At 41.8% G+C, this 14,340-nt stretch overlaps 3 protein-coding genes across 3 annotated transcripts; 1 reads left to right on the top strand and 2 right to left on the bottom strand.

Annotated features, from left to right (window-relative positions):
- Positions 1 to 45: 45 nt before the first annotated feature.
- On the bottom strand, positions 46 to 4,519 carry LOC118113878 (meprin A subunit beta). The gene is made up of 13 exons (XM_047340859.1): positions 4,463 to 4,519; positions 4,350 to 4,377; positions 4,104 to 4,151; positions 3,744 to 3,781; positions 3,565 to 3,643; positions 3,336 to 3,453; positions 2,567 to 2,745; positions 2,251 to 2,469; positions 2,013 to 2,165; positions 1,425 to 1,637; positions 560 to 1,012; positions 271 to 456; positions 46 to 74 (listed from the first exon to the last, which is right to left on the bottom strand). Exons 1-13 carry the CDS (start codon positions 4,517 to 4,519, stop codon positions 46 to 48), a joined length of 1,800 nt encoding a protein of 599 aa, XP_047196815.1.
- Positions 4,520 to 8,150: 3,631 nt separating this feature from the next.
- Positions 8,151 to 9,606, bottom strand: LOC118113879 (apolipoprotein A-IV). The gene is made up of 4 exons (XM_035163933.1): positions 9,471 to 9,606; positions 9,317 to 9,368; positions 9,024 to 9,174; positions 8,151 to 8,924 (listed from the first exon to the last, which is right to left on the bottom strand). Exons 2-4 carry the CDS (start codon positions 9,354 to 9,356, stop codon positions 8,348 to 8,350), a joined length of 768 nt encoding a protein of 255 aa, XP_035019824.1. The 5' UTR covers positions 9,357 to 9,368; positions 9,471 to 9,606; the 3' UTR covers positions 8,151 to 8,347.
- Positions 9,607 to 12,476: 2,870 nt separating this feature from the next.
- LOC118113944 (apolipoprotein A-I) lies at positions 12,477 to 13,968 on the top strand. Its single transcript, XM_035164088.1, has 4 exons — positions 12,477 to 12,617; positions 12,703 to 12,753; positions 12,942 to 13,092; positions 13,207 to 13,968. The coding sequence occupies exons 2-4, from the start codon at positions 12,714 to 12,716 to the stop codon at positions 13,781 to 13,783; spliced, it is 768 nt and encodes a 255-aa protein (XP_035019979.1). The 5' UTR covers positions 12,477 to 12,617; positions 12,703 to 12,713; the 3' UTR covers positions 13,784 to 13,968.
- The last annotated feature ends 372 nt before the right edge of the window (positions 13,969 to 14,340 follow it).

The raw sequence follows: 14,340 nt of genomic DNA on the forward strand, positions 1-14,340 counted from the left end.
GCTGATTGACTGAATATGTGTAAATTGACATAAACTGGTTATGGTTTAACTTTCCTGTAACTCATCCAGACATCCTGACACAGCAGGATTGAACATTAACCTTGCTGGAGTTAAATGATTCCTAGTTAAGCATCAATCCAATGTCTTAAAAACACCAGCACCATGAACTTAAGGTTCAGTGAACATGCAGCTGCATAAAATAGGACGTTTATCAATTTCAAAATTGCTCAATGGTAAATTTCAGTCGGAAGGGTCTGGGAAACCACGTACCATCAAAGTTGAGGAGAATGAAGACACTGCCTCCTTTTATAAAGTTCCCTGACCAAAATGCATGGGAAGACAGGAAAGTCCTGTAGCCGAGGTTCGGACCAGCATAGTACGACTCTCCGTTGGTGTCGTTGATGAGATGCCCCACCTTCCTGGGGTTATCCCAGTATTGAAATGTCTCGCCATTATCTTGATGTGAAAAACACATATTATGCACTCTCAATATACACACACATACAGTACAATTCTTCATTGTATTTTTGTTTGTCTAATATCAGTGCCTCCCAGTCACCTCCACTGAACGTTCTCTCGGAATTGGTTGTGATGCTTATTTGCTTCGACATCCGCTGCTGGACGTGGGGACTCTGGTCCAGCAATGAGACGGTCATCTGTCTCCTCGCACACGGCCACTGGAGCTGCTCATCGTAATCTGTGGACACCAGCCGAAAGAAAACGCCGAAGTGGTCGGGGTAGAGATACAGCAGGAGCTGGAGGCCGTAGCCCTGTCTGGTTAAGAAGCGTGGGCTGAGTAAGCTCGTGCCGATGCTGCTGTTTATCAGAAAGTGGTCAAAGTTGGGAATGTGCCAGACATGATGTGGACACTCAGCTTCAAACAGGTTGACGTCATCGACCGAAAACCCCCCAGAGGAGTTTCCTGCTCCTTTACGAACCTCGAACTCCACCTGGAAGGGCCTGGTGGCATTGAGAGGAATGTGATGGAGCTGCCAGTGGGATGTTGGTGGACCTGGAGAATGATGATGATGGACATACAGAATGACTTATATAACTGTGGAATGCAGTAAGAGCACATGCAAAGTCATGCTCCCACTGGAAAGGCTTTGAAGCACACTAGCTAAAGTACATTTGATTGGCAGTCACCAATCGCTGTGTGTGAACTCTTCCAACTGACTTGAGGGGGTCACCAACACGGTCACAGACAATTTGGCGACAAGTGAAGCTTCAGATGACAGGATTTTTTGGTCAAGTTAAGGAGTGGATTTACTTTTGGCACATGTATATCTTGAAAATCCAATCCTACATGTCAATACCTCTGCTGTATATGAAGTACACACTGGATTTAGCTGTATAATGTGATGTCACCCCCTTTCAAATGACCATGTTTTGTGGATACAGCAGTGCATGACGTGTAATTTGACCTGTGATCTGTCCCATTAAATAGGTGCTTTCCTCAGCATCCCTGTCGTACTCTCTGATCCAGATGTTGAGCTGGTCTCTGTCACTGCCACTGTGAAAATAGAAAAACTGGAGACACTGAAGTTGCCTCCTTGGATTCATTCTCCTGCTCTGCATTTTGGCACCATCTCCCTCTTTTCCATAAGATGTGCTGCAGTGCATGAAGGAGCCTCCACCTACACACAATTAAGCACTGAAGTGATCCTCGTGCAGTTGGCAGCAATGTAGACAAAACATTTGTGGGCAAAAATAATGTTGGAAATTCCGACTCATAGCTCAAACCTGGCTGTTGCAGTATCATGTAACAGAAAACTCACCGCTTTGGGTTGTTGTTGTGCCATTTTCATGAGAAGACATTGTTTGATTGTCTGTAAACATAGTGAGAATGCAAGTGTTGTATATTTAGTAGCAGCCATTGCTGATGTAGCATTTCCACTGCCTCTTTCCTATCTATCACAATGATATGAAGATCACTTCGAATAAAAAAGACATAACGCACAGCTGCTTGAGCGATTAAAGGTGAACGGCTGAAAAGGAGCTGAGGTCCATACCTCCCTGTCCACTCAGGCTGGTGTGGTCGGAGAACGGCCCCGCGATTGTGCTGCCGACTCTCTCCCAGCTGGTGTTTCCTGCAGCACAAACAGTCCCATCACACACCCTCTCGTCCTCAAAGCTGCATGACATCAGAAAGGTGACGGCCGATGCTGCGAACACAAAAACACAAGTTCGTCATCATCTGCGTCATCACAAATAACACAATTATATAACATTGTGTAGTAAAATACTTACTGCAGTTATAAAGCTGTTGGAGTTTCCGTACATCATTAGAGCTCATTTCTAGACGCTGACCAATCACGTCCTGGTACTCCGGTTGATTAGCGATGATGGTGGACCCATTGCCATTCGAGAAGGCATCTTTTCCATAGTGCATCACAGACGCGTAATCATACAGCGTTCCGAATGTGGTTGTATGGCTTGCACTATGTTTCAAGAAATTGTGTTCCTTTCCTGAGCAAAACGTGATGATAAGTCGAACATATGTTTTTGTTTTTTTCTTTTGCATACAAACATCAGAATGATACATTCAGCTAAAAGGTAAACAAACCTTCTTCCACGTTTTCCCAGACTATGGTGATGTACTCATCTCTGTCATATCTTGACTGTTCATGCCAGAAGCCCAATGCATGAAGGAACTCATGCTCCACAATGGCGAGGTGATCACACCATTCTCCAATAGAGAGACTTTGGTTTCCTTGACGTTGATTCCCGACATATGACCAACATCTATGGACAGAACATGGGCAAAAAGGCAAATAATCAAGTTATGTTAATAGTTTGACATTTGGGGATTTAGCCCCTTTATTTCCGAAAGGAAAATGAAGGCCCAATTAATCGTCACTTGGTGCCAGTGTTGGGAGATGGAGCCACGGTATCGGTGCCTTGCCGACACATGCGCTCCACCAATTGCAAGTCATCTTAGCTGTCAATCATGATGTTTCACCCCGTTTTACAGCGTCAAATTAATTTAAAAACTAAACTTAGCGGAAAAATTCACACTTGAACATGCCTTATATGACGGAAACTATCTTTTTAAGAAAAATTTGCTTAATGTGGACTTTTAGTTTGGTCCATATCCCATCCACTCACATGGAGGAGGCAGGGTTTATAACCTTTACTGCAGTCAGCCACTAGGGGGCGTATGAGATTTTTTGGCTTCACATTTGATGAGACATCACATCCTAAATCTTTACATCTAGTCTTTGGTTAACGCAGATATCCTCATCGAGTAACATGGGGAAAAAAAGAACCATGACAAAACCAAGACTTCAGACTGAGCCTTCTATGTCATTATATATAATGATATAATGAAGCACCCCTCGTCTTTGATGACCACGATGTAGTTTGGTTCGTCTTCCCAGGGTTTGAAGTCGATGCATGTTTTCAGCCGTATTTGGTCAAAAGCCCGTAGGACAACCCCTTTGGCATTCAAGTCTGCGTTTCAGGGAGAGCAAACAAATAGAGGTGCAGTGTTATTTATCAGCACGTAAATCAGTTTGTTCTCTCAACAGCTGAACGAAAACAAAGAAGATTCCTCTGTCGCACCGAGGCTCTCATCCAGCACATAGGGGACCGGTGTCTCCCATCTCCTCTGGTCTTCCAGAACAATGTTCCTGTCACAGCCCTTTGAAATACAAGAGGAAGAACATGAGTGATCACACAAAGAGTAATGTATGTATTGTTTGACTGTATTTCTTTAACAGTGCGACAGTAAAGATGCTCACAGTTATCACTTTAATGTCTCCATCACGTAGATTCAGATCTGAAAGGTTTGTTGTTATTTTTTTATCCACATGGCCAAAAGTCACAGTTTGATTCATGCATCTTTAACTTGGTCCACAATCAAACTTGAGACAATCAAACTTGTCTCAATCAAAACTATGACAAAATACCTATGACGCATTAAAAGGCGACCAAAATGAAACTCCCCACTACCTTGAATACATTTTGGGATTTCTCAGGGTTTGTTGTTGGAAACATTTTGGTAATGTAAGTACACAAGTCAACAAGATATATAACATAGATCTAGTCATTTGAGACATTTGTGCCAAGAAGGAATGTTCCATGTTTTATCTTTAACACACCTTTATTTATCTCAACAATGTCTGGTTCATCTTCGTTTCCATTCCAATCTGTTAAAAAAACAAGATAACATCAGAAAAAAGAAAAACTTGTCAGCATGACTGAAATTAGTGATTCCAAAAATGCTTATGTCACTCCACATGATCTCCGCTGGATGAGTCTTTATGAGCTCATTAAATCAATTGACTTCAGATAAAATGGTGATTGAAGTCATCAGTTATTATGAGCGACGGAGCTGCTGTCATCACCTCCAGTCGCTCCTGCAGATGAAATGGGCTGTGGACGCATGCACACAAATGTGAGATGGATCGCAGTGTTAGTGTTGACAAATGAGATGAATGATTTAAATGTGCGAACCTACCGAGGTGGATGACTGCTGCAAAAACAAACCAACCAGTAGAGTTGTGAAAACGTACATTTTCTGTGTGGAAGAAGGAAAACAGCAAAAATTATAGATTGATCAAAGTTAGAGTTGTTAAAGATAATTTGCCATTGGTCTTTTTAATATCTTGCTTTGTTACATAACTGTGATATAGAGAGCAAAAAGAGGGTAAGCAATAATCAGTACTACGCACAGGTGTCTGGCAGAAAAAAACAAATACCAGACTTTACAACACTTCACAGCAGACACCTGTCATCTAAGTGTTGTGTAAAACTGTCAAACAGAAAAAGAAAATACAAGAACACACGCACACTTACATCATTGGAAACGTAACGTTCACGCCTCCCTCGCCGTCTCGAAATGGATCCGAGACAAAAAGCTGTGTGTTCTTAAAGTGGACAAAGCTAAAGCTCTGCTGATCTGTGGACATTGAACTGCAGCTGACTACAGATTAACAGAGAAGTTAGAATTTAAGAGACTTTCAGGGCTAATTTTTCACTAAATGTCATGTTGGACAAGACTTTGTTATTGACTTCGTTGGTGTCTATTTCCTTGTGCAAAAAAAACAACATTTGTCATCAAATTATGTCTGAGCCCGCCTCTAACCACTATGGATGAAAACTCAAATACAGAAATCTTTCGTGCAAATGTAATCGAAACAGAACCAGTTGTGTTCATGTGGGACCGTATCACTCCTGGTTTGAAGCTGATTGATGTTTTTACCTTTAGCATGTCAGGAATTTACCTCGAGGTTGGAGTGTGACAGTTACTGTCTTTTGACTTCTATCTCCCCATCCTCCTTCTCTTTCTCTCCTCCTCCTCCTCCTCTTCATCCTCTCACTCCTCAGTCCGGTTTTGTCAGATTTTTTCCAGATGCAAAAACAAAGTATTTAAATATAAAGGGCCCATCCTAGGGTAAAGAAAAATACAATTCGTACAATTTAGATGAAACACACTAGTGAAAACATCACCAGGATGATTCTATATTCAATTTCTTCCTATAGATCCTTTTCACCTAAATCTTACACACTGAACCTTTAACATCTCATTGGAGCGCTGAGATTTTTCTTTCACACTGAAGCACTTACACTGCTCTGTCACTGGGTGGCAGTGTTGCCTCTTCTATCGACTCAGGGGACAATGACATTTGTTCTGACAACATTTTCCATTTATGCTCGTTAAAGCTTCACAATAATAAAGTAAAATTGTTATTGTTACTTATAATTATTGTTATTATTAGTATTAGTATTAGTATTAGTAGTATTGATGCATTAACATGTGCAGATGTACTGTAAGTTCTGATTTACTTTACTTTGGTAACTGATGAAATAATTACTGTGTAAAAGTAACCAGTGGATTAAATGTTTTTTAAATGTTGTGAAGTGAAAAGTAAAAAAACGTCCCTCTAAAATGTAGATGAGTAGAACAAAGAAGCATAGTGCTTGAATACAATTCAAGTAGCTCAAAGAAGTACAGTAATAGTGTGAGTATTGGCTGTATAATAAACTTGGAAAATAAATGGTATTTGTGGAGCATCTTTCAAAACACATTTACAAGATGATGAAAAATGAAAAATTGAAAGCAAACAATACGCAACATTTACTGTAGTTAAAAAGCAAACAATGAGCAAGAATTTGAAAGATCACACAGCAATAGAGCGCAGATGAAATTAAAAAAAAGTTACAGGTGAGAAAACAAGATCAAATAGAACCTCATAAAATGATTAAATTAGCGGATAATGAGTTTGCAGACAGAGCTTCTCAGGGAGATTGTTCCAAAGAGTGGGAGCCCTGACAGAAAAGGCCCCGTCACCTGGTCCTCATCCTCTCATGGAAAAGTTTTCCCTTTGCAGTCCCACACAATCAGTCTCCAACAGACAATACCTTATAATCACATTTTCTTATTCACTCAAGCTGTCTTAAGTGAACTGTCCCACAGTCCACAGAGGACAACAAGGTGGGACAAACCTCACAGCCTGAGAGCATCACAATGACCCATTGACAGACGGAGACAGTTATCTTCTGATGCCAACAGGCTCTGATCTGCTTATCTAACCAGCAGCAACAGCAGTAAACCCCTCCTATCTACATCAAAACAACACTAAATCTCTATTTATCACTATGGTGAATATGGCATGATGTGTCTTGTTCAAAGCAGCTTGTATGCCTGAAACAACAGCTCCCTCCTCTAAGTGTGCAGAGTGTGAAAGGGGAAGACAACCGTCTAGCCTTTAGTTTAGGACGTGGCCGTTGGGATCAAGGCCTTAACGATGCCTTCTGGCCCTTTTGACTGATAATGCGACGCAACGAGTGGCCACATAAGTGCTAAACAGGCCGACACGTGAAAAGGTCACATCAGATTTGCATTTGTAAAGTCAAAGATTTTCAGCTGTTTGCTCCCCAGTGGATGTTGGACTTTAAAATGCAAAACTGAATTCTATTGAGTTACAGTGAAGAAAAGGTTCAAACTTATGCCCAACAAAGCCTCAGTAACTGATGTCAATGAAGCAACTTTTAAATCTCGTGAAATGATTTTGTTCTGTGGAGAATCTGTCAAAAATGTTAAAAGTTATTCTCTTTCAAAAAACTGTCCCAACCCCCGTTTTTGACATTTTGACTGATTTCCCAAAGAAAAGAAAATCTGGCATATTAAGGAATATTATGTATGTGGGGAATTTCCCTTGGCAGAGGTATGAGCTCTATTGAGAGTAATTCTTGTTGGACAATGCAATTTTTGCAATCGTATGTTATGAATTGTGTGTGTTAGTGTGTCTACTCGTTTTTGTCAAATCTTTACAACCTTTTCCAGCAGAAACACCGACCTCATCAGGACCAGTGGACCTCATGGATAATTAATCAAAATTACATTTGTGAGGTCCTGGTTAAGGCAAGGGGTAAAATGTGGGTTAAGGTGAGGAATAAGGTTGTGGTTAGCCTGACCACAATGAATAGAAGTCAATGCAAAGCCCTAATAATGGATAGCTGGGTAAACCTGTCTATGTGTGTGTGTGTGTGTGTGTGTGTGTGTGTGAGTTGTCAGTAGACTCTGACCCTCCACGTTGGATGCTGGCACTCTCAATATAGGGGAAGGATAAGGCTTTGTGTTGTGCAATAGTTAGATGTTGCCCAATTCTTGTTTTCCATTGTAGAAAAAGTTCTGAGGTTCTAGAAACACATACTTTTGTTTTGTTTTGTGTGATCAAATGGGATAAACCCATGACTGAATTGTGTTGCCTCTCTCACATCACGTTGGTCATCCACGTTTCTCAAAGCAGGTTCAGCGTTGACACCAGGAAGGTGAGGTTTCCTGGCAAGTGATGACAAGTACGAGAATAAGAAAAGTAGTCTACCTCTTGGAAAAGATTCTAGGGAATCAAAAGTGTAACAGGAGCCAGGACACGTTGAGACCTGGCAAATTACATCGAAATACCAAGATGCTTTCTGGGAATAGAGAGAATAACAGCACGTGTGCCACAACTGATTGTGACCAAAGTAATCCCTCCATGTGTTTGTGAAGTGAGAGTAAAATAGAAATTCATGTATTGGATCTACCGATTAGAGACCTATTCTGTAAAAGACCATAAATAAAGTAATGACCAGACAATACATTTTTTTCAGATTAATCTATTTATTTTTTCATATCTTACAGACAAAAAAATACAGTTTCCAACTACATAATGCACAATAAAAACTAGGTATATACAGATGTCTGCTTTGCAAATATTGCAATTAGCAATAAATATTATGTTTAATTTGTTTTACAGTGCAGTTCAGATATTTAAATTATTACATGCTTCAAACAGAGGTAGACCACACAAGGCCGGCATCTTGTTCACGATGATGCAGGTTGACGATGGAGGATGACTCAGTTGGCATTGACAAAGGACTGGTAGAAGGACATGAGCTGGGCTTGGAGGTCCTGGGCGTAGGGGTCAAGCTTTCCTCTAAGGTCCTCAGCATAGGGGGCCACCATTTTCTTCACGGAGTTGGCTCTTTGACTGAGCTCCACCTGGACCTTCTCGGTCATCGGGGCCACACTATCCTGGAAGTCCTGCAGGTGCTGGTCCACCTTCTGCCTCAGGTCGTCTGTGTAGGGCCCCAGCTGAGCCTGCAGGTCCTTCACGCTCTGCTCCAGGCTGGTCTTCAGCTCCTCGCTCTTCTGTGTCAGGGTGGTCCTCAGGGCCTCGGAGTCCAGGGAGTCTGCGTAGGGGACCACTTCCTGTTTGAGCTGCTCCACTCTCTGCTGGATCTGGGCCTTCATGTCCTCGGTGTAGGGCTCCAGCTTCTCCCTGACAGTGCCCAGCTCCTTGGTCAACACGTTTCTCAGCACATCAGCCTCTGTGGTGATCTTGGTCATCAGGTTCTGGGCTGCAGGGGGAAGCTGCTCCTGGAGAGTGACTGCATAGGTGCTGGCGAGGTCGGCGCTATCTGCCAGGCGGGCACTGGGAGACAAAAGTAAAGGTGAGACCAACACAATGACTGTGTATTACCAACACGTGTCAGCCCAGTCATCATGGTCCAGTATCTCTCGTACAACTTACTTGACTTCCTGTCCAAACTCAGACTTCCTGATCATGTGCAGGGTGTCGTCTGCTGTCCGGGTGGCCTTCGCAATGTAGTCCCAGAAAGAATCAATCAGCACTTCCATCTGTGGCTTGGGCTCATCAGCATAGAAGAGGTTGGCATGACAGCCTGTTCAGAGGAGATCAGTTTGAGACAAGTGAAGTTTTTTCAGCCATTAAGTTTATTCTGTTTTCTAATAGAAGCAATACAACATCAGCTTTGACTTGGCTTTATCAAAAAAAAACACTGATACGGTAAAAGCTAAACTTACCAGACAGCACCGCAATGGCTATTACCACAAACGCCTTCATGACTGTGTCTTCCTGAAAAACAACAACAATGTAGTTTTAAGCTGCATTAACAAAAGTCAAAACTTTCATATTTCCCTCCTGAAGTTTTGTTTTGAAATGTTGTCTAACTCTCACCTGCTTTGTGGCTTGTGTATCTCTCAGGGTTTAGCGGGTTTGCGAGTGTGTGAGGGAGCTTCCGTGTATATATACTGAAGCCAGGTGACAGTTGTAGTCAAGAGCCCAAAGTCCAGGAGTTCCTGCCATGTTGTCACGACGGCTCTCTTCCTGCGTCTGCTGCCTCTCCCGCATGGCTACTATCACATGACTCATGAGGCTACGACCCACAGACACAATCTTTACACCGCACAGAAGTTATGTGCATTGTAGATATGTCATAACAACAAAACTTACACCCAGAAGGAATGTTGCCGATGTTCTCCTCTGACCCCCTTTCCAGACAGCATTGTGATAAACTATCCACGTAGTTCATTGCTAACAGCCGGGAGATAAGTCCAGATAACCGTGGTATTCTTACGCTGCTGGACTTTGTTTTAGCGTCCGGCAACGCGAATAAAAGAGCACGGGGCTCTCAAAAGACTTTTTGGATTGAAAAGAAATAAGATTATCAACTTTACTTTTTACCAGAAGGTATTTGTGCCAAGTGTCAATCAGTAATGGAGTCAGGGTCAGAACTACAATATTTCCCAGTGTCATTGTATTTCTCTGACACTGTTGACACAGGCCCAAATATTGGAACAGTGAGATGGAGACATGTTTGAGGATGATGATGTTCTAAAAGGCCTGAGAAGATTTAATAATGTGTAAACCTCCGACCATGACCAACAGTCCCCTCATGACACCAAATTTAAATCAACTTGATTCAGATTTTAAATGAATCTTCACCAAAGATTGCACTTATTCATCATCACCATTCTCCTAAACATATCAGATGGTTTTCATCATGGTCCATGAATTATTCTTTGAGACATCCTTTAACTAACTAATGAACTAACTAACTAACTAACTAAACTCACTCACTCTCTCACTGACTGACCACACAAAGGTAATAAGGGTTTCATCTATTTCACAATATTCAACTCATAGGAAAGACCTTAACGGTACATTTAAACGTTACTGGACATGGAAACAATCCTATGGAATATTCACACAGTGATTGAGCAGATTACAAAGTAATTCCTTTTTTCTTTTCATCAAAAGACCCTCAGGGATAAAAAAAGACCCATTCCCATTCTCAGTGAGAGCAAGCAGTGACACAATGAGGATTTAAATCTGATGCAACACGACTGTTCAGGTTCACTGTCTTCAGCTGGAGGTTGTGAGACGGTTTTTGACACATTTGATTTGTTTTAGTTTCATTCTTAACTGAGATGTGAAAAGTCAGAGTAGCACATTTGGACATTGATCTATTTAGTCACCAGCAGCTTGTGTCAGTGGAACCTTTGTTTCATGACTGTTGCTGCACAAGTGAAACTGTTACATCGACCATTTAGTTAAAGAAAATAGTGACAGGTATAGTTTATTAAATCACCAAGTGGCCTTGCTGGAAAACGCTCTGTCCTCTCTTTATGACAGTCTCTCTGTGGGCATTGATTTTTTTTTTAGAGTTAGATTTTATTTACTTGTAACAGCCTAATAGCAGCAAATACATTGTTAGTGCCTAATTCTCAAAGTGGGAGTTCTTTTGCTGACAAATTTCTTATATCTGAGAATGACATGAATGGTTTTTTCGATTTCTGCTGCTTGTACAGATTGGAACAATTTCATGTATTGTACAATACATGAAATCAAGTTATTACTGAGCAAGCAGTTTATTCTACTCTTTTCCTTTTACTCTTATACAGTAGACGTGTTAAATCCATCAACAGCTGTTACTCTCTGTGTGTATTATTGTTTACTTTTTTATCACTGTCATTCAAATACATAATAATATCTCCGGGGAAACTAATGTTAGGGTCGGTGGGATCCCCCCTTTTTTGTTATTATTTGTGTATGAATGTGTATCATGTTTATTTACATAAATCAAAATGGTTTATTAAAAGTTTATTATAACGCATGTTATTTGTGATTTGTAAACAATATTGTTAAATCTGTTATTACAGTTTTACAGTTTGTTCCACTAATGGCCAATCGTCATCAGCTTTGACTGTATACATAGTCCTGGTTATATCTCCATTCATTAACAATGTCATTAGTTGTTTTATGTTATGTTAGTATAGTGGTGTTCTGAAAACTGCTTTGCTCTTCAAACTACTAACAAACACTACTTATCACTGAGAGGAATAATAGGAACACCTAGTTCATAGTAAAGTTAAACAAACTCTTTCTTTATATAAAAAAGAAGCAGGAGATAAATAGATATACAGCTGAGCCCACTTGTATGTAAGCTTTAAAGGACCCTCAGAATAAGATGAAGGACTTCTCAGTGAAATGTTCCAGTTTCAAGTCTTGGAGGATCTTTAAAAAGGAAAAGGAAAGAATGGCATTAAAATGCATCTCTTTACAAGTGGTTCCGAACTGAACTGTGCTGTGAATCTACGGCCACTTTGTCCTTCAAAGGATGACGGTGTCTGACTCTGCTGACCTTTGCTCACTGTGATACACCGAGATTACTGAAACGTTGGCGTGACGCAGAAACCAGAGCCATAAATTAATGCGACATCAACTGGCAAAATCTCAAGCTATTGGAGACAATAAAACACCAGCCTCATATCTAATCAAAGCTGGGCATCAAAGAAATTAAAGAAAGAGATTTTGCATGTCTCCGCAGAGATTTATCAGTGGCCGAGAAAAGCTAACAGCTCAGTGATTACAGATGTGAACTATCCTGTGAGGACAGGGTTTGTTTGAGGTGAAACGTTTGGAATTTGTCACTCTAACACTGATGAATCACACTTTCAGGTGTTTGCATCATGTAAGGCCATAAAGGGATGCATGGATAGTCATAATTATAAATAAAATAATTGCATATGCCGGACAATCACTGATATATGAAGCTGCAGAATCTGGGTTATGAACTCATGTGTGTGTGTGTGTGTGTGTGTGTGTGTGTGTGTGCATTGCAATAACAGTATATGGGCGTGTGGCTGTATGGATTCTCTGGCAAAAGGTCTCAGTGAGGACAGGGTGAGGCAGGGTGACAGCAAGGCACTAGCACCTGGACTTTGGGATCATTCCTTCCTGGCTTGCTATAAAAGCTGCTGGTCTTCACCAGCTGGACACAAGCATTGGCCGGTGGATTTGCAGATACACTCGCAAACTCAGGTGAGCTGGAGAATCAACGGGAGCTGTCTTGCTGCCTGCTGCTCGCTGTGGTGACTTAACTCTCTGTTATTTGTTTTGTCTCAAGGTCTAAGAACCATGAAGGTCCTTGTTGTGCTCGTCCTTGCTGTCTTCAGCGGTGAGTAGGATGGAAATATAATGTATTTTACTTTTAAAGTGAATTTTAGATTGTTAAGAAATACCAACTGCATGATAAAGAACGGCAAGGCTCGGTGAGGAGGAAATATGCAACTGTCATACCTCAGAAGAGGCTGTGATACACGACTGAACAGTCTCACTAAAACTAATCCTGTCTTCTCTGAACAGGCTGTCATGCCAACCTCTTCTACAGTGATGCACCCAAGCCACAGATGGAAGTGATGGCTGATGCTTTCTGGGACTATGTTGCCAAAGCCACCGAGACAGCTGATGACACCCTGCAGATGATCAGGAAGTCTCAGTTTGGACAGGAAGTCAGGTACGCCATACAAAATGTGTGACCATATGTGACATGAAATACACTGGATGCTGGTAACTGAGATACAATTCTTTTATGAATTTGACTTAATCTCAATCTCACTTTCCTGTCCAGTGCCCGTCTGACGGAAAGTTCCGACCTCGCCAACACATACGCCTTGAGCCTCCAGGAGCAGCTTCCCCCTTCAGCCTTGGACATGATCACCAAAGTCACCGTAGAGGCTGACATGCTGAGAGAGCGTGTGATCGCAGAGCTGGGCACTGTCCGGGAGCAGCTGGAGCCCTACACCGAGGACATCAACGCCAAGATCCAGCAGAGAGTGGAGCAGCTCAAGCAGGAGCTGGCCCCCTACGCAGACTCCGTGGACGTTGAGGCCCTGAGGACCACCCTGATGCAGAAGAGCGAGGAGCTGAAGACCAGCCTGGAGCAGAGCGTGAAGGACCTGCAGGCTCAGCTGGGGCCCTACACCGAAGACCTGAAGCAGAAGGTGGACCAGCACCTGCAGGACTTCAAGGAGCGCGTGGCCCCGATGACCGAGAGGGTGCAGAGCGAGCTGACTCAGAGAGCCCAGCAGGTGAAAGAGCTGGCCACCCCCTACGTTGATGATCTGAGGGAGAAGCTGGACCCCTACACCGAGGACTTCCAGGCTCGTCTCACCACCCTCTTCAACTCCTTTGTCAAAGCCAACTAAGGCAGAAACTGCATCACCTTGTATAGAAATATGACAACATAAACTCACCGGTTTTGAAATCTGAAGAGGTCTATAGATATTTTTACAGTATTACAAGTAGATAAATTGTAAATATTGAGTGTTGGTCTGTGACCACACAGTGTTCTCTCCCTATATGATGCAAATAAAGTGAAAGCCAAACATAAGATTGCATGTCTGCTGTGTTATTTATGAGTCCACAGTGAAATTATTATTGAATGGTGATAAGATTTCAGGTGTTTTTTTGCTTCTAATGTCAGAATATCTTTCTAATCAAAACATTTTATGAATGAATTGATAACATTGACCGAAACAATTACACATCATTACCAACTTATGGGTAGTTCCTGAGGAAATTCCACATATGAAAACACAAGGAACAGTGATGTTCCTGGACTTCACTTCACACTTTACTGGACCAATATACTCTCTGAAAAGAATGAGTGCCCTCTGGTGAACAAGTAGAGTCACTCCATTGAATAGATTCAGGTGCTTATATCTGCAACAGGGTCCAGTCAGTTTTATGGCTTTTTCACATT

The sequence above is a fragment of the Hippoglossus stenolepis genome, chromosome 8, assembly GCF_022539355.2.
Source record: "Hippoglossus stenolepis isolate QCI-W04-F060 chromosome 8, HSTE1.2, whole genome shotgun sequence".
NCBI lineage: Eukaryota > Metazoa > Chordata > Actinopteri > Pleuronectiformes > Pleuronectidae > Hippoglossus > Hippoglossus stenolepis.

What these genes read in the sequence shown, in the direction of transcription:
- LOC118113878 (XM_047340859.1), bottom strand. Translation starts at nt 4,519, where the DNA reads ATGTACGTTTTCACAACTCTACTGGTTGGTTTGTTTTTGCAGCAGTCA. An exon ending in GAGACATTAAAGTGATAACT is followed by an intron (nt 3,644 to 3,743) that starts GTGAGCATCTTT and finishes TGTATTTCAAAG; the next exon opens with GGCTGTGACAGGAACATTGT. An exon ending in CAGCCTGAGTGGACAGGGAG is followed by an intron (nt 1,638 to 2,012) that starts GTATGGACCTCA and finishes AATTGTGTGTAG; the next exon opens with GTGGAGGCTCCTTCATGCAC.
- LOC118113879 (XM_035163933.1), bottom strand. Translation starts at nt 9,356, where the DNA reads ATGAAGGCGTTTGTGGTAATAGCCATTGCGGTGCTGTCTG. An exon ending in AGCCATTGCGGTGCTGTCTG is followed by an intron (nt 9,175 to 9,316) that starts GTAAGTTTAGCT and finishes TCCTCTGAACAG; the next exon opens with GCTGTCATGCCAACCTCTTC. An exon ending in GAGTTTGGACAGGAAGTCAA is followed by an intron (nt 8,925 to 9,023) that starts GTAAGTTGTACG and finishes TTTGTCTCCCAG; the next exon opens with TGCCCGCCTGGCAGATAGCG.
- LOC118113944 (XM_035164088.1), top strand. Translation starts at nt 12,714, where the DNA reads ATGAAGGTCCTTGTTGTGCTCGTCCTTGCTGTCTTCAGCG. An exon ending in CGTCCTTGCTGTCTTCAGCG is followed by an intron (nt 12,754 to 12,941) that starts GTGAGTAGGATG and finishes TTCTCTGAACAG; the next exon opens with GCTGTCATGCCAACCTCTTC. An exon ending in CAGTTTGGACAGGAAGTCAG is followed by an intron (nt 13,093 to 13,206) that starts GTACGCCATACA and finishes TTTCCTGTCCAG; the next exon opens with TGCCCGTCTGACGGAAAGTT.